The sequence below is a fragment of the Aplidium turbinatum genome, chromosome 5, assembly GCF_918807975.1.
Source record: "Aplidium turbinatum chromosome 5, kaAplTurb1.1, whole genome shotgun sequence".
NCBI lineage: Eukaryota > Metazoa > Chordata > Ascidiacea > Aplousobranchia > Polyclinidae > Aplidium > Aplidium turbinatum.
In genome coordinates this window covers 30,347,248-30,374,492 of record NC_137476.1, presented here as the reverse complement: position 1 = coordinate 30,374,492, position 27,245 = coordinate 30,347,248, and the positions used below count along the sequence as shown (strand labels likewise).

At 37.8% G+C, this 27,245-nt stretch overlaps 1 protein-coding gene across 1 annotated transcript; it reads right to left on the bottom strand.

Moving 5' to 3' along the window:
- Window positions 1–238: 238 nt before the first annotated feature.
- LOC145770269 (serine/threonine-protein kinase Nek8-like) lies at window positions 239–26,229 on the bottom strand. Its single transcript, XM_082581866.1, has 28 exons — window positions 25,970–26,229; window positions 25,338–25,512; window positions 23,539–23,656; window positions 21,232–21,354; window positions 19,900–20,079; window positions 19,652–19,767; window positions 19,129–19,260; window positions 18,713–18,917; window positions 17,856–18,093; window positions 12,889–13,108; window positions 11,865–12,019; window positions 11,362–11,566; window positions 10,851–10,989; window positions 10,027–10,127; window positions 8,985–9,109; window positions 8,616–8,703; window positions 8,082–8,263; window positions 7,765–7,832; window positions 7,368–7,458; window positions 6,469–6,643; window positions 5,908–6,042; window positions 4,952–5,004; window positions 4,704–4,757; window positions 4,380–4,455; window positions 3,959–4,067; window positions 3,325–3,397; window positions 2,217–2,391; window positions 239–1,675 (listed from the first exon to the last, which is right to left on the bottom strand). The coding sequence occupies exons 1-28, from the start codon at window positions 26,200–26,202 to the stop codon at window positions 1,613–1,615; spliced, it is 3,807 nt and encodes a 1,268-aa protein (XP_082437992.1). The 5' UTR covers window positions 26,203–26,229; the 3' UTR covers window positions 239–1,612.
- Between the last annotated feature and the right edge of the window lie 1,016 nt (window positions 26,230–27,245).

The following is a 27,245-nucleotide window of genomic DNA, read 5'->3' as shown; positions in this document are numbered from 1 at the left end:
GAGGACTAGGCCTAATAGTCAACCCTTCCGCGCAGATGCGATGGACAAAATTAGATGGAGAAAAGGAGTATCTCACGGCAATCGTTACAAGAAAAGTTTAAACTCCACTTCACTAGTTGTTTGGCCATTTGGTTCCTGGAAGCATTCAAAATGCACAACTCGGAACAAAAGCAGCTAAATAGGCCTATTATCCCGCTGCAAATCGTTGGATAAAAGGCCTAAATTTTAGACAACAAACAATCGTTGCATATTTATTGGTGAAAGATTCAAATTAAAGTCTTGAGGTAAAAAAGCATAATACACAGTGACATCATCAAAACATGACATCATGAAAAACTGCGATGAACAGGGAAAAAACAAACTTTCAGGAGTTGCAACGTGTGGCACTCTCCACATCTGGCAACACAAAAGCTTTGACAGAAAATTAACTTTGGAAAATCACAAATGAACCACACGAAAGGGTGTAGCCAATAGCGCCAAAAAGAAATAAAAACTAATCAAAGTAAACATTGGTTTCCCATTTTGTCGATAGACAGCACCTGTCGATAGAAAAATTGCAGTGTTGGTTTTACCAACTGGATACGCAAGTATACAATGAGAACAAGCAAAAAAGCATCGCAAAAGAAAAATTATGATCAACGAATGAAGACGTAGCATAATGTGAGAAGATAATGTGAAAGCTGCGACGCCAAGAGACCTTGATCCATAGACATCTTGAAGAAATAATTTTCGTCTTTGCACGCGAGACGCTGACCAAAAAACAAGACGTCAATTGCAACAATCGAGGTTTGCATCAATTCCGTTGCTTTGTTGGAAAAATAATTGGAAGCACCTGTACTTTACAAAATATGAAAACAACAGTTTGAAAATTTAATGAAGAAAAAGTATTTCAGCCTCAATGTTTTTGTGCTTTATGCAAATGCATATAGCCTAAATCCGCATATATGTGTGTGTGTGCGCGCGTATGTTGCTGACAAAGCATTTACATGAAATGAGCGCTTGAAATAGACGAGGAATATTTGCAACAAAACCCAAGCATGGCAAAAATAAAACTCGCATTTGAAAAAAAGTGGACAGAACGAACGAATGCAGATTATGAAGAATGATATAAAAAAATATTATGCGTGAAGATGACACGGAACATAAAATGAACTAAGACTGGCTGGAGTCGCAGTGGTAGTTAAAACACATGAAAATACTGTTGATGCAACTACACCTGTAACTGAGATTGAAACTATTGTTGAAGTTACATTGCAAACCAATACAGGATCGAGGAAAATTACCCAGTCAGCAAATCAATCACTTTTTACATTGATTCAACGTCTGTAGACGTTGAATCAATGTTGCCTGGCATGGCAACATTTAAAGCAAAACATTGGTTACTTTTCGTCAGCAGTTCGTTAAAAAAGAAACTGTTGATATCTTGTAAAAATCTCAATGGATAAAAAATACAAAAAAGTTTTCAAAAATGTTTTAAAAATCACAACTTGTTTAATTAACTCCACATCGAATCTTGCCTTTGAAGCGAAGGGAAATCACTATTAAAGGAGTTAATCCTTGAAAAAATATCGAAACACGTTGAAGAGACGTAAAGAGATGATATCGAAACGAGTCATTGGATGGTGCAGATCTTGCTTTGTACTGATCGATCGTTGGAGCGCTTAGTGCCTTCGATCTGCAAGAACAGAAAGAAATGGTTTAGATCAGGCGGGGGGGGGGGGGGGGGTGCAAGTTTCTTTTCTTTATTCAACATTCGGCTAACCAAGTACACTTAAATGATTTAGACCACAGGCGTAACTTTCATTTTTTGCAACAAATAAACGATAAATGGAGCCTGAACAACATTAACCTTAGAAAATTGAGATATTTCGGACACATAGCAAGAAGCAACTCGTTGGAAAATTCAATTTTGACTGGGATGGTTCAAGGCAAACGAACAAAAGGACGGCAAAAAATAAAATATTTTGACAATATCAAGCAAATTACAGGAATAAAAAGCATGCCGGAAGCACTAATAAAAACAAGACAGAACAAAATGGAGGCAGTTCATAAGGGAGATCAGAGCTGATCAAACATGATCAATCTGTTGAAGAAGAATAGTTAAACATGCATTTCTTTTATAGCTAGCCACCAAATCAGTCGCTTTTTTATAAATTCTACGTCTGCAGACGTTAAATCGATGTAAAAAATGACTGATTTTTTTATTGGGCCATTACCTGCTGTTTCATCATCACTGTAAGTTCTTCTTTCAACATCGAGATTTCGTCTCTCATTTTCTTTTCTTGTTCGTGTTTTTCTCTTTCATGATTCTCTATTTTGCTCAGCATCTCTTGATGGTCTCTTTTTAGTTTCTCTATTGTTGCATCACTCTGTCGTTTCTCTTGCACAAGCCTGAATAAAAAAAATTCAAAAAACAAAACTAATCAAATCAATAAACGTTGAAACGATGCAAAAAACAACTTGCGCCCACACAGTAAAAAGTAGGGTCGAGAAATCGGGCCAAAATTTTCGATTTTGTGTGTTTGCGGGTTCACTTCGACTCCGGATGTGCTAAAATCTTTTCGTACAATACTTTTGTAGATACTCGCCGACAAGACAAATAAATACCGGTTTGTGAAGAAATAAATACCATTTCTAGCAAATATCTTTCCAAGGGGTAAAAATTAGCAAAGTTATAGGCTGAAATGTATGTGGAATTAAACCACACTGAAATGTAACTGAAGTTTCGCGGAACTTAAAAGGCAAAGTAACTGGTAACTTAAACAAACACAACAGACTCCAAAAGTTTTTATGAACCGACTTCGATTTTTATGAAGTCAAAATCCTTCCCTCTTAATTTCACAACCTTGATTTAAATCAGGGTTGTGGAGTTGAAGAGATTTTGGCGTGTCCAGAGTCGGAGTTGTTAAAAAAAGGCCGACTCCGACTTGATACCAAACAGAAACAACATATTATCTCTGGCCCCCACCCAACCGGAATGCTTTTGCCAAGGAAGGCCTGGGTATGGCTCAACCGCTTGCGCACCGGCTATTCTGCTCCAACATACACAAATGGAGAATGGCTCCATCCGCGATCTGCGAGTGTGACAAGGAGGAACAAACCGCAGAACATACCACCTGCAACTGCGCCAACTACCATACGCCAAATGGTCTGCGCGAATTGGATGACGAATCTATCAAGTGGCTGCTTGACTCCCGCCCAAACATCGGCCAGTTATAAACTGAGGAGTCGCAGTCAAAGTAGTATAATTTTCGCCCGACTCCTCTGATTTAAATACAGTAATAGCAAAACTCCACATTTTCACGTTGTGCAACTGCGGCGTACCTGTCTAATTCTTGACTTAAACGTGCCGGGCTGCGGATAGGAGATTTTCCAGTAGATGATCGTCGTACTGGGGCTAAACAAATACATTGCAAGAGAAAGAGCAGTTATTATTAGAAAACGTCGATCAATCAAAACCAGGAACAATGAGCAGATATCGACATCAAAATTTGGAAAATAATTCCAAAGAAAACTGAATGCGCAAACGGTACAGAGCTTATATCTAATCTATTCAAGGTGTAATCATGCATACGCACATGATTCTAAAGTTGAACGATTCCAAGGTTACTCATTAATCTACTACTTTGCGCATGAGTTATAACCACTTACATTTGCAATCAAAATCACAACAGCCTTTAAGTATTATCATACAACAAGCTCGCACGTTGGTAAAGTCTGTGTCTTTCCATCGCTATGATAAGAGGATGACATCAATGATATGAATGTTGGATGATATCATATCACAATGTCCGTGGATATCGTAGCGTGTTCACTGTTCAGACTGCAAAGCCAGTCATTTTTACATTGATTCAACGTCTGCAGACGATGAATCAATGTAAAAATGACGGATTTTGTTATCTAGATTATTGCAGCACAACAAATGTATCAACACGCGGCCAGAAAACCCACGACTCACATCTATCCGGTTGTAAGCGATTGTTCTTCTTTGGCTGTGGCGAGCGCCTTGAAGACACTGTGCTGCCTCTGGTTGTATCGGTGTTTAATCGATGCGGCTTTGAAGCGGACTATTGGAAAACATAAAAACAGTTTCCTCCAAATGAGAATATGTGCATAATTATAAACATGTTGAGTTTGAGTTATTTGTTTTAAAATATACATTTATATTGTGAACTTTATGAAATAATTTTAAGTCAACATTGCTTCCCATCTTAACCGTATAAAAAATAAACGAAAATTAAGGTGATCCGACGAAGTGACGACAACATCTTCTATTCGTAACGTCAAAAAGCAAAGTCAAGCTGGCAGTATGTCTTCAAATTTTTGTCATCTTAAAAGAGTTACTTGTGAAGCACATTCAAACCAATGATCAAGCTCACCTCAACTGTCAATTGGCCGTGAGCGCTCGAGTCGGAACTTGAGTCGGACATGGCAGACGACACTTTTCGAGGCACCCTGCGTTAATAACGAAGGTTGAAATTTGCCAACAACAGAAATGGAGAGTTAAGAACGCGGTTACTGATTTGTGGAGCAGGATTCGAATACTGGCTACGCAAAAAAATGTGGAACGCTCAGGCTTGAAGAAAACTAAGCTATTATGTCTTTAAATTTAACCTGAATGCAACAAAATCGTTTTGTTTTCATATCAAGTGTTTGGGATGCTGATACGATTTCAAAGATAAATTTGTCGACTTATAAAGTACCTGGATTTTGTCAAAGTTGGAAATTTCGGCGATTGCTTGACTAGTTTGGTACTTCTGAAAGAGCAAAGTTGTTTTGTGGTAAGTAAAAGCAACTTTAACCTAACTCAACTAGCTGTGAAATGGCGTTAGATGAACAGGACAAATACACACTGGTACAATGTTTAAAAATAAACATACAATCAGTAAATTGTCAGTGAACGATCTGTCTTTAATGGATTAAAAAGCTAAAACAGAAAATAAAAGCGTACTTGGCCGTGTTGGTGAAAGCTGGCTTTGAGGTGGGTGGAATCTTTGCCTCCTTCTGCAAATCAAAGCTAGACAGTAAGTTTGGAACATTACCATGTTCACATGAAAATGAATCCCCGGTCGGTGACCTTTGTGTTATCACGAACCCCTTTCAAAGTACTGTAGAATCCGCTTAATAAATCCACAAATCATAAATCCATTCATCCAGATCTAATTTTCTGCTTTCTTTCTGTTTGGGGTCTGGCAAGTCACATCCTCAGCTTCCGCTCATCACAATCCAAGGGGCTAGTGTTGGTCATCTGCCACCGCTTTTTGTCATCTTTTACGATGGAATGCTTATGGCATTCACCGCTCATTATATTAAAAATGGCTCAACACCGAGGTAAGTTTCTTAAGCGGATTCTATTGTATTATCAAGCATGCGAACCAAAAGCTTTTCAAAAGAGACCCAGAGTCAGAGTTTAGTGAAAGTTCGCATAAATATATGAATTCTAATTAACCGCAGGTTTCAAGCATCAGTCCACAGGTTTGCATTCGTATGCCGACCAGTCGTATGCCTTTCAACCATCAACAGACATGATTTTACATCATGAAAGCGCTTGAAAGTTTCCACGAGTTTTGAACACGCTTGGGTGCTTGAAACGCCAGAGCGTTAAAAGTTACCATAATCCCTTTCGTATCTGTTGTTTCTGCAGTATGACAAGGACTATCGCAAACCTCATGGAAGAGTCATATAAAGTCATCCTTTAAACAGAAATCTAGAAGGATGCAAAACCAAGTAACACCACACCGCTTGAGATTGTTATCATTGAACACAAGCAGAAGATATTGACTTCAACGCCAGTTCTGTGGCGTTGCTTGATTACTGTAAAGGATTGTATGATAACAAAGTGACTCTCTATCAAAGTTACGACTGAGGAAGCTTTTTGAGACTTCTCAAATTCGCAAAAAATCCTACCTGGTCCCTCCTCGCATCCTCCAGCTCTTTTTGTAGCCAGGCCGGAGTGCTGCTGAGGTCCGAGCTATCTGGAGTCGTGTTTTCTCCGCTCTCCAAACTACCGTTGCTACCAACTGACTGAGGCAGATGCGGAACCTGGAGAAGACCTCCATGAGATTATTAAACTATCAACTTTTTTGGCTGTCAGTTGCATAGCCCAATGTGGCGTTCGAAAGGGCATCGGTTCGACACCGCTGATGAGCATGCGTCTGTGTCTTTGACAAAACACTTGATGACATGCATGAAAGCAGACACGGCAATTGGCTTTTTGTCTTTCCATTCACTTGACCTGAATCTTCAACCATTGGCATAAAGCCTGGATACAATAACAAAAAACTGATGAAGATACTTGGAAAGTTAGCGTTATTTGCGTTTTCAACACCGTGATACCCAAACCTTTCCCAACCTCATCCGTGATCATCAGGAACCGAAACGCAAGAAATTCCAGCTCTATTTAATCAAGATCGAGCCAAATTAGTCCTGTTAAAAATTGTACAGATAATGTGATTTCAAAGCAAAAACCTTCAAACTGAGCATGCTTGATCTGGTTTTCACAGGTTTCTTTCTTTTCTCTTTGACCGGGCCGCCTTCGGAGGAGAGAGGAGCATTTGTTTCCACTAGGATGAAGATGTTCTCTCGAAAAGGAATTATGTTATCAAGGAAGACGGAAAGATCTTCTTCTGATTCTTGAGAGTTTCTAAACAAATAGGAAATATAAAAACGGATATCCTACAACGATAAATGACGTATGTAACCGGTTGTGGAACAGCGATCACCACAGTGGCTATGGTATCGAGATGACCTCTGAAGTATCACATTCACACAAAACAGCCCAACAGTTTGCACCACAACCAAAAAACTAGGTTAAACTCAAGTTATAATAATTGTCTACCTTGTTAAAAGTTTGTAAGATTAACAAACTAAACTTCAGGCTGATGATAAATTGTAAAGTTTTCAAACCAATGACGTAACAAATTGTTAAAATCTAATGTTAGGTCAATTGATCTTTTAGCGCAGTTTTTTTATCGATATTTTATTGAATCAACAACATATTGTTGCTATTGTAAATTTCTTTCAACTCTAAACTTGATATTTTGGTTTGACTGCTACATGGCAATTGAATATTCAAGTAAAAGCTTGTTTAAGGTTACCTGAAAATGAGGTTTCTTTGAGATAGAAAATAGTCAACTCATATTACATTCACAACAGCTCAGTGTTGAGCTCTTGTTGATTTTTGCGGCAAAAAGTGGTTGGTCTGCTTGCAATCAACATAACTTTGCGTTTGTTTTTCGTCACCAGAATATATAAAAACGATTATTTATCTTCAAGTGGATGGTGCGAGCAAGCAGCTCAAAAAGAATTTACAGACAGCATGGTAAACTTCGCGTGAATATAACTTTTTCTAAAGGGAAGACTTTTACCTGATGTTCAATATAGGAACTGGGACGTAGATAGACTCTGGTAACCTGGTATCATGAGATTGGCTTAAGGAATCACTTTCCGCGTCTGCACCTGGGGAATAGTGAAGGATTACTTTTCCGCATGGCTCAACGTGCACCCTTGTTGAGTGGAAGTGTCCAAAAAACGGATTTTTCCGGAAAATGTGCATTTGGTTATAACGATGTTAAGTGGGGGTTTATTGCACAACCCTTCAAGGAATCAAGGCATACGGTACACGGTTAGACACAGAATTGTACCAGAACAAATGATTAAATAAACTTAAGAATAGTGACTCTGCTTGAAAATTAGAATTCATTGTCAAAATTTGTGAGTGTTGAAGACCGTTTTGTACAAAAATTGAATGCATTTGCAGATTACCTTCCATAGTGATGTCCAAGACGCTTGATGAACAACTGACGGAATCGGATGCGGAATCCTGCTGGAAACTGAATACAACAAGAGAGGGTTAATGTAACACATAGAATAAAGCCTCGATGAATAGTTGAAATTCTTTTCCAAAATGTAAGATTGGTTAGGGTTAAGGTTGAACAGGTGAACTCGTTTCACTAGAATATGAAATTCAAAATCATTAGATATGAAACCATGGCAAACCATTTAGTATTCGATCTAGGTGGCGGGACTCTATATAAAGAAACCAGTGAAAATTATCATGAGTCACGTAACGCTGACGTCACCTGTTCACGCTTCGGAAGCTGAGCGTGCTCGTTGTGCTCATCGTCCGTTTGTGCACGTTGCTCCCACCGGGAGGCTGCAAAAGACCTCCTGAGCCACTGAACTGCCCGAATCGAGTCCCCCAGTATAACACCTCCCCGTTGGTGGTTCCAACAGCCGTGTATGTGTCACCACACGCTACAATCTACATGTTTGACAATAAAAATAGAGAAATGTTATGCTTCGAATTAATCACTTTGCAAACTAATGTCGGCTGCTGTGCCGAGTGGTGAGAGCCTTGATGTGGCATTAGAAAGAGCGCCGGTTAGACACCGCTCAAGATCACCCGGCTGTGTCTTCAGCATAACACTTAAAGGCATGCCTGCAGGTGGAATCGAAGATTGGCTTCCTTGCCCTCCCGTTCACTTAATCTAAATCTTCAATCGCCAGGCGCAAGCCTGAATAGAACGACTTTACTAACTAACTAGGCAAGTCAGGTTTCAACTAATTGGTGAGCGCAAAGTTTAAGAAGAGTCGTAAAAAGGATGAAGACAAACCGAAGGTTCGAAGTCCTTGATGCTTTTGACCAAATATGGAGACGATTGTGGCTTGTTGTCCCCTGAACCCATTTGACCTTCCTTGTTGCTATGGAAACAAAAGAAATGCAATGTCACAACAGACCGCACTCTGCAACTACGTAGTCAAGCAGCTAATACCATTTTGTCTACATGGAGTTCAGTTTCAAACGGTTGTGCAAGAAACCGTATTAACTCTGCAAGGCAGTTTTTCAAAGTGGTAAACTGTAGTTTAATGTACCATCCATTCGGAGACAGCAAATCAGTCGTTTTTACACTGATTCAACGTCTGCAGACGTTGGATCAATGTAAAAACGACTGATTTGGTGTCTGGGATTTGTCATCACTCACCTGCCCAAGATTCTCACGTGATCCCGTTCAGTCAACACAGCAGTGTGGTGCCTCCCTACCGCTACGTCAGCCAAACCTTTGATCGATTTCACAACGGTTGGAGTTTTACGATATTCAACTTCGGTCTGAGTGAAAAAAATACAGAAAAGAATTTGGTTAAAATTTTTTTGGGAAGAAAATATTTGCAATCTTATTTCATCTCAATCATCTTGATTTACGCTGCCGCAAAAAGAAAGTACCAGCTACAATACGCAACATGCCAGCTCGACAATGAAAGACAGTGACAAAGTTTAGTAAGGTTTTAAACAGACGTCAGGCAAGAGTGGTTGTTGGAAAATAACGTGAGCAGTAAAGTTAGAAATAAAAGAAACGTTTACAGTATGAAAAAAGATCATATATACTCGTCAGAAGACCAGATTCAAAGTTGGTTATTCTTGCTGTAGGTGCAGTACAGAAATATGCTTGCCTGCAAGCTACCGATAACCTTGATTCCCATAAGAGCAAGAATGCCTGCAAGCAGTTTCTAAAACGTTTGTGTGGCGAAAACAATCTGCATTCAAGCCAAGTTTAATCTAGAGCAGGAGTTCCCAACCTGAGGGCCATGGCCCTTTAGTGGGCCATGAGCCTTTTTCAAGGGGGCCATGGAAAAGTTTGAAAAATAATAATTTTTTTACTGTATCATCTCTAAGTCCACTCCAACACTATATAACAAAAGAAATAAATTAAAATTCAATAAAAACACTAGTAGCCTACATTTTCCCCAAATCTTTATGAAATGGTCTTTAATTCTCGGTTGTTTCAAAAATAATCATATAAGATGACGTTTCTTAATTTTTCAAAAGGTAAAGAAAAATAGGGGGCTATTGATTTTTAAAAATTTTCAAAGGGGGCCACAGTGTAAAAAAAGTTGGGAACCCCTGATCTAAAGAATGTTATAAAAACAAGATTGGAAAAATGTAAACGAGACAATATGCGCAAGCACCGTAGAAGCAAAGTAAAGTGGGATGTGTCATTGCCAAGAAACGATAATTGCAGTACGCACCTTTTTGAACTTGTTGTTGATCGCCATGAGGAAGCCAGTTCTTTCGTTCAGACCCAGTTTATTGTGTTTGTTGTTCCCGCACGCCAGTAAAGTACCGACCTCTGCAAAGGAAGGATTCATTTGGCAAATTCTTTAAGCAATTTGTAGAAATGTTGTGATTCTGAGGTTAATTGGTTTGGCAAAAGCAATCCTGTTATGAACGATTTGAGATTTATTTTTTCTACAAACGTCAAAAAGTCAGTGACGCTGACGACATTGTTTGATGCAGAATAAGAAATTAAAATTCGTTGCTAGACGCATCAGTGCATGGCTCGAGAAAATAATGCTGCTGAGGACAAAGTCTTCCCAACAGCTCAATACTAACTTCTGTAAACGCAAAAGTTGACAAAGCCAAATAGTACAGGAGGCCTAAGCAGAGGATGTCGGCGTTTGTACTCCTGCTTGCCCCATGTCGACTGTCTCAAGATGAGTTTACTCCGTCATCTTCTTTCAAGAGTGTTGGATTTTTATCATGTAGTCTAAGTCTTCTTTGGGAAATTTACCTCGGTTTGAGATTTGAGAACCTACGGCTTAGCGTGTTCGTCACTGGCTTCATTATCTTAGCTACAAGCATATAAGCGAAGCATAACCTACAGATGTAAACAAAACATACAAGCAGTCGTCAACCGTTAGTAACCATTTTGAAGCATCAGCACAGTAAATGTAGCACTTTCAATGCTAAGTACGAAGCTAAGTCAAAGGTTTAGGTTAAAAAATAAACGATTCTGAAGTATGTTGTCGTCTTAGATGCGAACATATAAAAAGTACACAATTGACTTATGTACCGGTTATAAGCAGCGTCGAGTCGAACCCGCACCGAATATCACGTATAGGTTGGTTTATATTCACTCTGGTTGGCTCCACCCGGTCTTCTTCGGAGTTCAAACCGAGCCTGCCCTGGGTACCGCAGCCCCACGAATAGACCTACCAAAAACAAAATAGTGCTTCTAAAAATATTCTTGATACCCGGTTTCATAGACAACTAGCATGAGATGACGTCAAACAAATTTATAACACTATAAAGGTGACAATGAAATTTTGAGGAAATTTAAGCGTTTAAAAAGCTATAAAATTGATCACAGTCGGCTAGCAAATTCAACTCTGAAATGCTGCCACATTAGACTAAATTACATTACTCAACACGGTGCGCATGGTCTGAGGGTCCTGGACGACGAGACTGTTGAGTGGCTGAAGATTTTCTTCCCTCCAATCTAGCCTGGAAAGATCGCTCATACGCCATCATCATCAACAATATCAATTTCGTGCACAATTATTGGGTCAGATTCTCACACTAACCTCTCCTTTGCTTCCAAGCACCACAACATGGCAGTTGCCACATGCGACAGTGGAGACATCGATAGAAAGAAGGGACTCCACCAGGCGGGGTCTTGTGGCGTTGTTGAAGTCCCCATGGCCTAGGCAGCCATGTTTTCCATCACCGCACGTCATCGCTATCCCGTTGTCTGAGAGAAAAACGCTGAAATTCCCACCACAGCTCGCTCTACATGACAACACAATGCTTAGGTGAAGATGAGTGTTATTACGCGCTTGACAGACAATCGCCATTGTAAGTGGGTTGATAGAAAAGTGGTGGCTCTAAAAAAGAAAGTATAGAATTTTACGCGATTAACTTTTTGTGGGCTCATAATTTATGGAAAATTCTCTGCTTTAAGGTTTTGCAAATGAGCTTGAAATAAACTAAAGAAGAAAGTTACAGCAAGACGCTAAGTCTCCAAGTCACACTTTTTCGATATTTGCGGCTACTAAAAGAAATATAATTGGTGAAAAACTGCACTAACGAAATGATTGATTTTCCATTCAAGGCTTCCACAGGCTGCGGCTTGCTGACAGACTCAAAGTGCCCGTGCCCGAGTTGTCCGTGCGTGTTCTCGCCCCAAGTATAAACCAGCCTCTCAACTGCCACCACGACAACGTGTTTTTCTCCAACGGCTACCTGTTCGAAGGAAAGCGGCTTTTAAACAAACTACGGTAGATTACATCACTAAAATGTATCCAAATCCCTGCATTCTTAGCTGAATTGTACCCGATGATGATACACGGACTGAGTGTCCAAACAAAATGAAAACATTAAAATGCGTTGCGCAAAGCTCAGTGCTTGCAATTTGAGCACTTTGGCAAGGTTAGTGAAAGTAACAATGTTGTCGGGTCATGTAATGAAAACTACATCGGCCTTCAGTCACATCTTACTATGGCACGTTGGCAAGGCCTGTGCAATGTGCATATGGATCGATATGATTCATTCAAATCTACTTTTCCTAGCCCTGGTAGCTTACGGATTTATCCGAAAAAAAAAATACTGCGTAAAACAACATAAAATTTAAGATACTTTTTAAACTTTAACAAAGTCTATTGCAGCTAGCTTATTCCGTAATCTACCAATGCTGTTAATATACCTTCTTTACGGTGTCCGACAAATTGTTCGTAAGCAATTGTTCGTAAAACAGTTGTTCGTAAAATTAATTCTTCGTAAAACAATTCTTCCTAAAGCATTTTTTCGTGCATGCAGTTAAAATTTGATGTATACGAGGACATGCTTTACAAAGAATTGTTTTACGGATTTCCTTTTACGAAAAACAGTTTACGAACAATTGTTTTACGAACAATTGCTTTACGAACAATTGCTTACGAACAATTTGCCTATAACCCTTCTTTACAAAGGAAGCAAAATAAATTTTGATTTTATCTTTGTAAAGTAACTACCATTTATAAGAAAGTATTAAATAATCCAAACTTTGCAAAAAAAGCCAAAATCAATAAAAGTAATCCAAAAGAGAGAGACAATTGAAAAATTATACAACGAACTTGACGAATTTTGATTTTCGACGGAAACCCATCAATGAGAGAAATGCTCATGAACGAAGTGTTGTACAGGTAGAGGACCGAGCGATTGTCTTCGTTGCTCAGTCTTCGCTCGTTCGAACCACGTGACCCAGGGATCCAATGAAAAGGCTCGTTGTTGCCATAACGAGAGCGAAGATCAGGCAGCCGGGTTAACTCAAGGTCATCCGCTGTCGGTCGTTGCCTGAAAATACAAACGAATAACTCGTCATAACCAAAATCCGTTTTCTCTTCTTCAATGGACGAGACCTGGCGTTTGTAACAGCTAGCAGGGGTCCGCCAATTTTTGTAGTTTTTTTGCCATGCTTCCCTGTTGTTGTGGTTAATCAATCTAAAAATTCACGTCTGATTCTCAAAAAAAGGTATTTCTAGGTTCAGGGAACATGCGGCTTTATATTTCATAGACAATGCTTGTTTTTGTTGACAGGGCGTTAACTGCGGCAGCTGGTGATGAGATGATCATAATCTGATCGAGCAAACAACTGAAGATCGTGCTGCAGTCATTAACCAAACAACCAAGGCATAGAAAAGAAAGCGAAACTGATGTAATGTTTTCTGAGAATAACAACTTAAAAAACATAAAAATATTTTAATTCACATTAAATGATATAAAAGCAGTGGCGCCGGCAGAGGGGGGGGCAGGCGGGGCAGCTGCCCCCCCAATGTTTTGGGCATCATTCATCTTTCTTTTTAATTTTTTTTATATTATTACATATTGTTATTATTTTTTTAATATTTGGATCCCAACCTGAAGTCAACTCAAGTTGCAAGGGGGGGGGGGGGGGGGGGGGTAAAAGCTTTCTCTTTTACTTTAAACTTGCACTTCTTGCTGCTGTTATTATTGCGATTTTGTAATTCTATTCACGTACTTCGACTGCTGCCTGTCACGTAACAATTGTTGTCGGCTGTTCAGCAAATTGGCTCTTGAGTGGTGGCGGTGCATACAGCAGTGGGTCATTCAATGTTTCAAGGATAGGCTACAATGTAGATTTAACTCAACGAAGTCTACTAAAGTAATACAGAAAGTAACCAGTGGTTTGACGACTATCTCTGGCTGGAATATTCACAAGCTAAGATGCCACATTTTGCTTTCCCTGTCGAGTTTTCAACAGCTTGGTATGTTATAGTCCTGTTAATATTAGTTAAAGTTTATTCTATTAATCTGCAATTATGCTCCACCGGTGTTAACTGATTTTTTATTCTTAATGTTTCTTCTTCCTATCCACGAAGATTTCATGCGCAATATAATGACGATAAAGTTTAAAACACAAAATGAGCGAACAATATTATATTATATACGTATTAAGATGCAAAAAATGCAGTATGACGAAATAATGCAACTAAAGTCAACATGTTCCTACGTTTATTAGACGTTAAAATACGTTTCACTTGTAGCAAAATTATTTTCTCATTCTTTTATTTCTGAGGATATTGCGTTGCTTATTGCCTTTAAATTGGAACACTTGCGTCCCCACGTGCAATGAACGCCCTAAAAGGTTGAATCGATGTAAAATCAGCAGATTTAGCTGGCTGGGGTTGGCGTTTTAATTGATTATTTCTACTTTCAGTGAAGCTTGTTTTTACGTCTAATAAACGTAGAAACATGTTGACTTTAACTGTATTGTTCCGTCATACTGCATTTTTGGCATCTTAATAAGAAATAAAAAATTGTTCTCTAATGTTGTGTTTTAAACTTATCATTTGATATTGTGCATTTTCCTGATGAAATCTTCGTGAATAGGAAGAAGAAATATTAAGAATAAAAAATCATTTAACACCGGCTGAGTATTTATTGCAGTTGAACTACGCCCGGTGGCCGTCACAGTATATTTATTCCATTAACTTTTATTAGCCTCAATTCTCACAATGTCGTAGGCTACGCAATATATAGTCACATGCGTATACGCATGTGACCGCCTCTACGTTTGATACATCTACTATGTTTTGACATCTGTATTTTCCAAGCATGGAAAAACGTTTTCACAGCGTTTCTGTACAGTATTTGATAATTTCTCTGTCAACTAACAGACTAGTCAAAATCATGAGGCATATTTAGGGGAAAGGTGTGTATTTTGAACCCCTTAAGCTTAAAGAAAAATAAGCACAACTCAGCCAACTTCCGGTCAATGTGTATTATTTTTCACCCAGATACAGTCTAGGTACTTGCAAACCAGTGTAGAAAATATAAATCACATACAATAAAAAAATACAGAATAATTAAGCAATAAAAAATGTTCAAAAATGGTCCAAATTACACATATGGTGTGTATTTTGGACCATTGGGGTGTGTATGTTGGACCATTGGAGTATGTAATTTCAACTGAAGTTGCTTGAGGTCTTCGCAATGAAATTTCTGGATGACGGTTCAAGAATCCCTTAAGCCAATCTTTTTCAGCCAGACCCTTTTCACTGTTGAAGCGGGTATTGATATTATTGGCAGACGCAATGTCATATGCAAGCTTTCTTAAATCTATGGCCCCTAAACCATAAAATCTTCACTCCATTTCCAAAACATGTTTGATCAGTTGATCTTCAATATTTTCGGAAAGATCAAGTTGTCGACCAATGGTTCTTGACACTTGTGCAGCATATTTATTGGTAGCCTGTTATGGACATGTTTTAATACTACAGCTTTGGGAATTTTGAACTGACGCGATGCTGCATAGGTGAGAGGACTGGTCCAAATTACACACTGTCATGCACTGTTAAAAATTACCAACTATGACTTCCACACTTCGTTACAAGTCTTGTAATTGAGCACAACATCTCCTTATAGGTTAAAGACAATACCAACATCATATCAGACTCAAACGTCATGCCAATAACGTCTCAGCGCTTAGCAATCAACTCCCCAAAATAACATCAGCATACCCATAACCACAAATTCCAATCTCCCGTCCACGTTTCTAAACCTAATGAGCTGAGTTTTTCACATCCGGGCAATTATTATTTTTTCTTTCAAGCTGTTCAAAAATACTGACAAAACGATTTTTATTTTTTGAGTTAGGGGACTGGTCCAAATTACACACTGGTCCACGTTACACCACTTTCCCCTAACTAGCAGACTGTTTTGGTTTTTCAATCTGGAAAAAAGCTACGCAAAATTTCGCTAGCCATGGCAGTTGCAAGTCCCATACGGAATCAAACTGTGATTTATTTTGAATTTTATTTTTTTCAACAGATCAGACATGTCAAAAATGTGAGACTTTTGGTAGGCTGTATTGCAGTAGACAATAGCAGTAGAAAACAAGAGAAATTAAATAATATATCACTGTCTTGCACCAGTGGCGTAGCCAAGTGAGGGGGCTTTGGGGGTTTCAACCTTTCAAATTGAATTTACGGATGTTAATACATTGTTTGCAAGAAAAGCTTTAGCCTATGATGTAATTTCACGTCAAACTGTACAAGGATGCAAGCCATCTGTAACTGCTGAGATCGCTTGTTCGATCTAGTTCTAGATTAACGTCTAAACAGCTATTCGTTATACAAAACTTGAATATATCAGAAATAAAGTAACTTCATTGTCTCAAAGCTTTTTGTCTGATACTCATCAAGATGTATGACGTCTATGACGTTACATTTTCTAAACTTTGGGTTGACTTTAAAGCATAAAAGTTAGTGACTTACTGGAATAAGATCGCTTTTTGGATCAACCAAGGAAAAAATTGATAAATAATAAAACTGTAATAATCTCGCAAAAAAAGCAATCAACCTATGTCTCTAAAACAAAGTTTACCTAATTTTAAACGAAACTGCATTAACTCTTTTAAATTAAAAGAGCGAGTTTTGCCAATACCAAACGTTCAAATATCTCAGCCTGGAATTAGCAACAAGAAAACATAGAGACTTAGCTTTATTTCCGAAAAATGCCGAAGAAAACATGATCTTATCCTTTTGCTATGCCACCGGACAGCACCATTTTACAGGAATATTCATACCCACAATTTTGTTGAAAATGCTCTCAGAATGCACCAAACTGAAAGCAATTTTTCAAAATTTTCTGGAGGAGGCCCCCCAGACCCCCCGCCGCTAAGTGTCGCCTTCGGCGAACACGCCATCGGGCTTCGCCTGTTGGCCGTCAACACCCCCCCTTTCAAAATTCTTGACTACGCTACTGTCTTGCACTGTTAATATTTTGCCCCCCCATTGTTGAAGGTCTGGCGGCGCCACTGTATAAAAGCGAAATTTTGTAATTAGAGAACAAAGGTCAAATCAGTGGATAGACTTGTAAGGACAAAGGTTAATTTATAAAAAAAATAGGAGCGAAATGGTTGGAAGGCTTGGTTAATCTATTCATCGCACTGAAGATGAAAACAGTTTAGGTTTTGAAAGGTTTGCTGAACGTGAGTTTAGTATCTACATTTTGGGCTCTCTATTTTTAGATTAAAGTAATTTCTAATTAAAAAGGGGTTTGACACATTTAACCTTAAATAAACGTAAAGTTTGTAAGGGATCCACGTAGAGCAGATACTTATGCGTCGAGAATTTAAGAAAAAAATAGGTAGAATACCTTAACATATTAACGTCCACTTTGTAGAGTACAAGTCAATTCAAAGAGAAACAAGAATTTATTTGTAAAACTTCCATGTTAGATCAACTACAGCATAAATAGTTTTCAAAGTTTTTCTGTTCCAGCTTGAAATTATCTTGTTGCAGATCGCGATTTCGGGTATTAAACCCTCTTCAGTACAACTTCATAAACAGCATAGTACGGTACAGTAAAATTTGCAGCAGTTCACTTTAGAAAGTAACAAAATTGTTATATGGTTGCCAAGAAACGAATTAGTCTGCGAAATTAGTCTACGAGCAGAAATAATGACAATTTTTATGTAAATTATGAAGGTAATTGGATCATACAATGTTCAAAGAAAATACATTAAAAGCATTCCGGGAAGTATTTAAATTAAAAAAAAACATCTCATAATGCTCACTCTGGTTCCTTGTGCAGCATGTCTTTAACGAGTCGTCTAAATTCAGCTGAGTAATCTCCTTTAATTGGAGCTATCTGACCATTGATTATTTTGTTGACCAAAGCTGGAAGATTCGTTCCTTCAAACGTCCTTTGTCTAGTCGCCATCTCGTACAAGATGCAGCCCAAAGCCCAGATGTCGGACTTTTCATTGTATGGCTTTCCTTCACATATTTCCGGAGATATGTAATAAGGAGTACCTGAAGTTGAAAATAAAGTCAAAAATCAAAAGTAGTGTTAGAAAAGCGGCTGAAATTAACAAATATCATCTTTTCTCGCAATGGTTACAACGTTCATCTGATGAGTGCGAAAGAAAAGTAGAAACACACGAGTTGTTTCATTACGTACTTCATTGTAATTTACTTGAAATTTTATTTTGTACTCATTGGCTTTTAGGATGCGCATTGTCATGGTGCGCGAAACGTCAGTGAAACAATATAACAACTGGTAAGTTTCTGCTTTTGTTATCATTCAACAGATGGACGTTGCGAATATTGCTAGAAAAGATAGTAACCTTGATGAACAACCGAACTTTTCAGTAAACATCACCTTGTCCCGCAAGGAATAGTTGTAATATTGGCCACACCTGTACTTTTTAACTCATAGTATACATTCATTTAATAAAGTGCCATTCTTTCCAAATGCAAAAAATGAATTTCAAAGTTTGTATTGCAAGAGTCTTATTCCCACTGCCGCAAAGAGCGTGACAAAACAGAGACATCGGACGAACAACAAACGCTTTGATTAAAGCTGTGAGACCTTTCCCTGAAGACACGTCAAAGCAATTCATCACAAACAAGGGAACCCAGAAGGACCTACCTAGAACGGTGTTGGCAACTTTATTGTTGGATGACATGACTTTTGATACGCCAAAATCTCCAATTTTGATAAAACCATCTTTAGTGAGGAAGATGTTAGCAGTTTTAAGGTCACGGTGCAATATTTTCTGTTTATGCATATACGATATTCCGGAAACAATCTGGGCGAACATAGAAAGAACAGTTTCCTCCTCAATGGGCGCGTCCTGCGTTTTCAAATTATGAATTTAAGGATGACATGTAAGAAAATTAATTCAGAGACTATAGTTTTATGAAAAGTAGTTTTCACACGCTCTATAATCTTACATCATGCACAAACCATGAATTGCCAAAACTCCACAGCTGGATAGATAAAACGATAAGTGACATGAAGCAGGAAACGTTACAATAAAATCCCACATTCTTTGACAGGCTTACCCTCTTGCTGAGGAACTGTGCCAATGTCCCATCATCAGCATACTCCATTTCAATCATCAAGACGCCGTTTTCTTCAAAGGTGTCGTAGTAGCAGATTATATTCGGGTGGTTCAGCATAGCCAATACTTTTGCCTGTGAAGCGACGGCTTTTTCATTGAGTAACAACGGGGTTAAAGTTTCTTATTTTTACGTAATTTTAACGTACTCCTCTCTGAGACAATTACAGCATAACAATTTTGCCAATCATTTTACAACACAAAATAGAGGCGTTATCGATCGTCTAAACATCCATTGTTGCTAATTTATTCAGAAAAACACAACTTATAAGTAAGTTTGAAGGGAATAGGTGAACGACTGTAACGCTCACAGCAACAAAAAATCCAAAAACTTGCTAAGTGAATTTTCCAATGAACAGTAGGTTACTCAACAAGCCAGCAGTCTAGGAACATTGAAACGATATAAAAACACAAACTTTGTTGTCTGGGTAATTGGGTATAGGTATTTTATGTCACAAAGCATTTACCTCATTTATTGCCATTAATCTTTCTTGGGCATTTAATTCGGTCATGTTGATTTCTTTCAACACCACCAAAGAATTATCATCTTTTTTCTTGTATAAGATAGCCGTTCCGAAGTTGCCTAAAGCAATAAGAAATAAATATTTTTAAGAAATCGTTACTTAGGCAAGTTGGATTAATGAAGCAATTTTTTTTAAAGAACTCTTATCACTTCTGCAGGATTTGTTATCGCGGGGAACAGCAATTAGCTCACCTTTGCCAACCATCCGGATTTTTTCAAATAAATCAATAGTTTGATAAGAGCCAGTACTCCAATTTCTCAGTTTATCAGCCCTGAAGTAAATTTCACTAACGCTGATCTTCTTCCCTTCCTTCATGTCATCTACCAAGGTGTCTGAGCCAAATAGCTCTTTTGAGACATAGACGCCAACGCCTGGATAAACACAAATTACCGTCAGACTAACCAATGACCACAAAAATGGAAGTGTTTGAAAAATTGCACCATGGTTTTAAGAAATCCCGTTTAGAAAGTATGCGACCACACGTTCAATCAAATTTACGTCAATTAAAAATATAAAAGTTGTTCACAACATTAGGTTTGTTAACTGTACAGCAACCAAGTTAACTTTAAATACAGTAGGTACATAAAACCTTGGCAATTCTTAAAGTGCAATGTTATATATGGTAATCTTTTTGTATTGATTTCTGCAATAAAGTCAAAAATGTGTCAGAGTACCGTAGGTGGGAAACCTAATACTTAATTCACAATTCAATACTTAAGTTTAAGAATTGGGAGACTATACAGCTGGGAAAGAAAAATTGTTTTTTTGGTTGCTTGGTTTGTTATAAGTAGAGATTATAAGAAAATGAAGAAAACAACAAGCTATTTTGAAGAAGTTTAAAAACATGAAAAAATGCTTGGTCGCAAAACACGGGTCTGCTACTATTCGGCGAGTCCGATTCGGTGAGTCCGATTCGGTGAGAGCCTTTTTCGGTGAGAGCCCTATTCGGTGATTTTTTTAAATTTTTTTTTGAAAATTATTGGGTACCGTAGCCTAATTAAAACCCCTAACCCCAAACCCAAAAACCCAAACCCCCAAAAAACACCAAAACTCCCAAAAAACCTCAAAAAAACACAGAAACCCCCAAACCCCAAAAACCCGCCCAAACCCCTAACCCTATAACGGCAATGATAATTAGGCTACAGCGCGCAATAATTTAAAAAAAAAACTCGTAACCGAATAGGGCTCTCACCGAATCGGACTCACCGAATCGGACTCACCGAACCGGGCCATTCCGCTGCTACTATTCAGTGAGTGCGAGTCCTATTCAGTGAGTCCGAGTTCCTAACCTCTAACCCTAACCCCTAACCTTAAAACGGCAATGATAATTAGGCTACGGTACCCGATAATTTAAAAAAAAAAAAATTGAAAAAATCCCCCGTTAAGGGATTGGACTCACCGAATCGGACTCACCGAAACGGGCCATTCCGGCGATAACAATGCGACTGCTACGTTGCAGCAACAATAGGCAATCAATATTGCCACAAATCGACATCAATACAACATAAAGTAATATCAGGTACCAGTGATTTCTTGAAGTTGCTCCAAGTAGGAGCCGGGTTGAGACCCAACAGCTATGAGGTCCAAGCGACACTGTGGGGACTTTGTATTAACAAATTTGTCAAACAAAATCTTGAAGAACTGACCTGCATGTACATAAGGATAAAGCAATTTGTTGAAAATTAAGCGTTAATCATATGCATAATTGGTAGTGTTTTTGAGATTAAACATTAAACAGTGCCTACCATTACAATCCCTGCATTACATAGTGATCACAAATTAGCAATGGCTGATGATGCTATGGATACGAGTTACGAGTGCAAAAAAAAATTTGTAAAGCAAGATTGTCTCTGTCAACTGTGTGACATATATATATATAGGAATGAACAAGTATAATATAATCACATTTCACACAAGTTCTGAATGAAAATATTCAAGTTAGGCCTTTTGAGATGTTCAGTCCTTCCAAAATTTGATTTCAGAAACCAAAACAATAAAAACAAAAGTTTGTTAAGAAATTATTGGAACAAGAACTTGGATTATATACATGCTATTCCACGCCAGTCTTCGAAATTAGCCTCGGCAATTGCCGAGGTGATTGCCGAACGCCGAGGCAGATGCCTGAACGGCGCATTAGCGTCGGCAATAAAAATGCCGAGGCCACACGAGCGCTTGTAAAGTTAGGGTAAGACATTCCTTCCAGTCATTAGGCTATGCCACAGCCATAGATTTGTTCCTTAGTCAACACCCTGATGAAGCTCTGCGAAAGAGGCGTGTGGATGGGTATCAAAGCACGAAAGCCGCAAAACGTGGACGCTCCATTGCGAACGGCGAAGACAGTGTAGATTTACAGCCAAGCGATGAACCTCTTGATGTGTCTGATGACGCGACAACCTCATCCTTCGATATAGCAGCTGATGATTTCGATTCTGACAGCTAGTTCTTTATCAAACTGACTTTGTGTTGCTCGCAGTTGTGCCAAAATTATGTTAGTGTACTGTATACGTAAATCGAGGCAATCTTCTCGCAGGGAGCTGTTATTCAATACAATTCAATTTATTTTTCTTTGTCAGAATGCAAAAGAAATGATATTGTGAAAAAGAAATACGGTAACAAAACCAACAAAAGGAAAAGGTGGTAAAACCTTAATGGTTTAAAAGACGTGGACGAAAAGATTTAATATTGCGGTATATGCATCGATAAATATAATTAAGCACGGCCACCATTAATTTGTTACCGGTACCTGGTTGCGCAATTAACGTTATTTTATGATAATTAAACGTCGCTAGATGTCGAATTAATGTAAAACAAACGTACCGTACATTTCTTATTGGGCATTGTTGTTACACAATGTAACCAGCCTGGAAAATTAAATCGATTTGTGCTGACTCGAACGTTGAATCAACCCAAAATTAACATACTCCCCCCCCCCCCGTGAGTTATTTAACGTGAATTGCTGTAACAGCGTGCGTATCGCGTTGTTCGCTTTATCGCTACTTTTGGTATTATTGCATCACAACAAATTAAACAGTGCGGTCGTAATAGACAACTCTAGTATATTTTCGCTTTTCGTTTTACATGTTTTGGTACAATTTTTTTTGTAGTAAACGTTCACAGCAATTGCAGAGGCAATTTCAACTTTTGCCGTTTGGCCTCGGCAACGTTTTTGCCGAAGTAAAAATATGCTTATTTCGAAAACGGCACGCAGTCACTTTCAATCAGATTATAAAGCCTGACTATGATTTATGTCAATCAACAATTTTTGTCTGATTCCTATTTCATAATGTCCATGATTGAAACTGATTTGTGTGCACTTTGTACCTGCATTAAACTATGGGTAAGCAACTAAGCATATAGATACTTTTAGCATCCGATAACACAATGTTGTAATTCTAGTAACTCTGACTTAACGCCAACTTAAAAATTTGTTTAAATTACACAAGCAAATAGAATCGACATCTTGGAAAAGCTGACAAAATACAAGTAGAAATGTGCAAACATCATCTAAGCAAGTAATTATTTACATAAACCTCTAATATTGGAAAAGTTACAGTCAACTCTGGGCAAACACTCATTTCTGACATGTTATTAAACCAGCAATTGAAGAAATAATCATAAAAATCAAGTGCAGAATAAAATACAACCTCACAAACTTCAATACTCATAAATCTACACAGTTAACATTGAGTGTTAAAGATTTATTTGCATTGTTCAAAGCAAACCACTCGTTTTATAGTATGGTATACATTTAAGACATTATTATAATGCAATTAAGAGATATATATATATATAATTATATTATAACAAATGTCAAAAAAAAACTGAGTCACCTGCCCCATATTTATGAGAAACTGAAACTCCTGTGCCCAAAATACCAAGGCCAGCATTATGATGAACCATAAGCATTCCACTTGGCTTGCAAGACATCATACATGCAACAGAAGAAACCTGTTACAACAAGATTGCTTGTATTAAAATGATCAGCATAGCTTTTAAGTATATATATATATCATAATTAATAAAACAAAAACTCGTTTCATCTTCTTTGTGTGAACCTTCTTTGCCACTCCAGGAGTCAAGAGGCTCTGCTTTTTACCACCCCTGGGGCTGGGCAGTGATGGTAACTTCATGTACAATGGAGAATTAGAGATACTATTTAACACTTCTTATTAACGTTATGGAAATATAACGATGGCAAAATCATGATGGCAAAAGCTAGCAACAAAATTATGCATAAACAAGCAAATAATCACATTCTGAAACCAGTTATACAACTCACAGGTAAGGGCTTGTTGCTACGCTAGCTACAGGCTTGTATCTTAATTCTCCTATAGGTTATTGACATGTTTAGCTGGTAGGCTTCATCGCTTATTAGAGTGAGTATTATTTTTAAAAATTATGAAAAAGTTAAAAATTAATATTATTAAGTACAAATTAAGAATGGTAGAGCTTCGGTAGAGAGTTTGTCTTGTTGAACCATAGGCATACGAAGCCGAGCAACGTGATCAAGTTTAACATCTTCAAGTTTATTACATTTACATAAAACTACGCAACAAATTAAGTATCGAACGTTTTCGACATCACAAGATGTCCTCTTCAGGAATAATATACATACAAATTAACTATATAATATACATCTGAAAAAAATACAATGGTTACAATGGTTTTTTCAGATGTAGTTAATTTGTACGTATATTATTCCTGAAGAGGACATCTTGTGATGTCAAAAACGTTCGATACTTAATTTGTTGCGTAGTTTTATGTATATAAATGTAATAAACTTGAAGATGTTAAACTTGATCACGTTGCTCGGCTTCGTAATTGCCTATGGTTCAACAAATTAAGAAATAAAATAATGCGTTTTTTCCGGGAGCAAGTCTTTTAGGCGCAGACCGTTAGTCGCCGGTCAAATAGGCGTGCACACTGTGGCGCCCATTCATTTAGGTATATACTATTTCTAGTAAAGTCTGCAGATTGTATTAGCTTGGCAGGTAGGGCAATGCTTTTCACACAAAATGTTACGTTGAACAGAAAACTATTTTGTTTTGTTAATGCGCGTGCATTATTTGTTGTTAGTCATGGCTTCAGTAAGTGAAGCTGCTTTATCTGGCAATGCTTTTCACACAAAATGTTATATTGAACAGAAAAATATGTTGTTTTTTTAATGCGCGTGTTTGGCATTTATTTGTTGTTAGTCCAGGTTTGCGTCGGCAAAAGCTTTATCAATAAATTATTCAAGTTTCCAAACATGACTAAGTTCACTTTTAGTTAAGTCAAATAATAACTACCGTACACTAAACATCAGTAAAAAATATACCGTAGCCTATATTCAAGCGGGTGGTGCTGGTAAGCTTGAGTGAAGAGTAACTTAGTTTTCCATCAAAACCCCAACTAGGTTTTGCCAAAGCTGAGCTGATGCAATCTGAAGAATTCACTACTACTAGGAATAGCACCAAGATGAACCGGCACCACAGTGCTCCGCACCTAAATATCCTGACGCCACAGTGCGTGAGCCTATTTGACCGGCGCCTAACTGTCTGCGCCTAAAAGACGTGGACCTGTTTTTCCATGAGCATTGAGACCACAAAACTCAAAATTATAATCATGAACAACTTTTGGTAATACTTACACGCTGGCCTGTGTCCAGTGAAGCGCAAATAAGAGCAAGTAGTGAATTAAATGTGATGGTTTCAAAGTTGTAGAGCACAACTATTACTTGCGGGTTGACAGACTTTTCTAACACTGCTGCATATTTGCATTTGCTTGACACAAGCAGAAGTCGACATGGCGAAAGACAATTTAATCTGAAATAAATTTAAGATTTCCTAAGTACGGTATCGTTGTGTTACAAATTTTGCTGACTGAGAAGTCTCAGTTTAATGATAACTGCTGATGATGGCTGCTGGACAAACCAAATCGCTTTGCAAATTGTATCAACCTTAATAAAAAAGTGAACAGTGACTGGCATCCAGTGTAATAAAAAGACCAGTACCAAAATGAAACACAAGCTTTTTACAGCCATTATTATTATTAACACTCTATAGTGTACAATGTTGATTTCAGTGTCAATCAAAAACATTCAATTCAAAAAAGAGTCGTGGTACATCATTACAATGATACAATTTTTACTCAATCAAACAGCATTTGAAAAATTACCCCCCAAAAAAAGAAATTTAATAGATTAATCTTTTTTTTTTCTGATGGGATGTTAATGTATTGTATTTTCTTTAACCACTAATATAAAAAAGCATAAAAACTTACATTGGTTGAAGAATAATTGAAGTGGGTTCTTTCTTTTGCATAGTTGATTCTACAGGGTTAATCCGTACATTTTGCTTTCCTTGTTTTGAAGCTGATGAAGATATTAATTTACGATTCGAATGATTGTTAAAGTTTACCCTACCTTCCAATGGTTTAGGAGATACACTCTTGGGTCGACTTGACTTTTCAATTGTCAATTTGTCCGATTGACTGGTTCGACCATTTTTTATCATCTTTTTAATACTGTTCTGTAGGACAATCAAATATGTACTATTTGGATCACTTAAAACCTTCTTTCACAGCAATATTATGAACAAGTTGACTGACTATCTTATAGCGAACCAATTAAGTTTAAAATCAACATTCCTACATATCAAGTGTTGGTTAACCAAATCTTGAAAAATTTAAATAAAATTGTAAGTGATTCAAATCTTCTACAAGTATGTGAAACTGTCAGAAGTGTGCTTTTAAGCTTTCCCAATCACAGGATAAACAATCAATTAACAAGTAATTTTCGGAAATTATTTTACTAGAAAAATGGGATAAGATTTTTTGGTCAAATAATGCTCCAACACAGTTTTAAATGCACATGAAAGAAGGCTAGGCTACAACATGAGTTAGGATAACTTTTGCTTCGATCAGACTTGTATTTTAGACTTAAACCAAGTGCTTCGGTAAGAAGCTGTTGCAATATTGGTGCTAGGGAAAAATTAACCTGCCATTTGCAGGCATAGTAAGCTAATTATTAAGTTAACAGTAGACTATACCTATCCTACATCAAGCTTTTCAATATCAAGAGCTTTGAAACTGATGCTCTGCTTTTGCTCACTGTTGTTTCGACATTTGACAGTGACAACCAGCGTTGCCAAACACTTTTTAAATTTCCGGTCAAAAACCTTATTTGCTTGAAATAAACCATCCAAAAGTTATGAAACCGAGCTCGTGGAAATTTGAAACCACAGATTGTTAGAAGTAGGCCTGCAGTCCAACTGCTTGTCAAGACTGGGGAACGTGAAACAGCGAACAACAAAAAAACCTGATGAAAACGAGCCAGAGTGTTGTTGTCTGTGCAGTGGTGCCGAAGTTAGTTGAGAATTGGGGGGGATAAATCAAAATTTTATCAAATTTTATACGATTTTGAACATTGGGGGGGGGGGATGCATAATTTTATACACAATTTTAGTGGTACTTGTATTAAGTTTATTAAATAATCATCGGACCTCGGTAAATTACCTGCTAACAGCATATAGCCTACAGACAAGAAATCATGGAGATG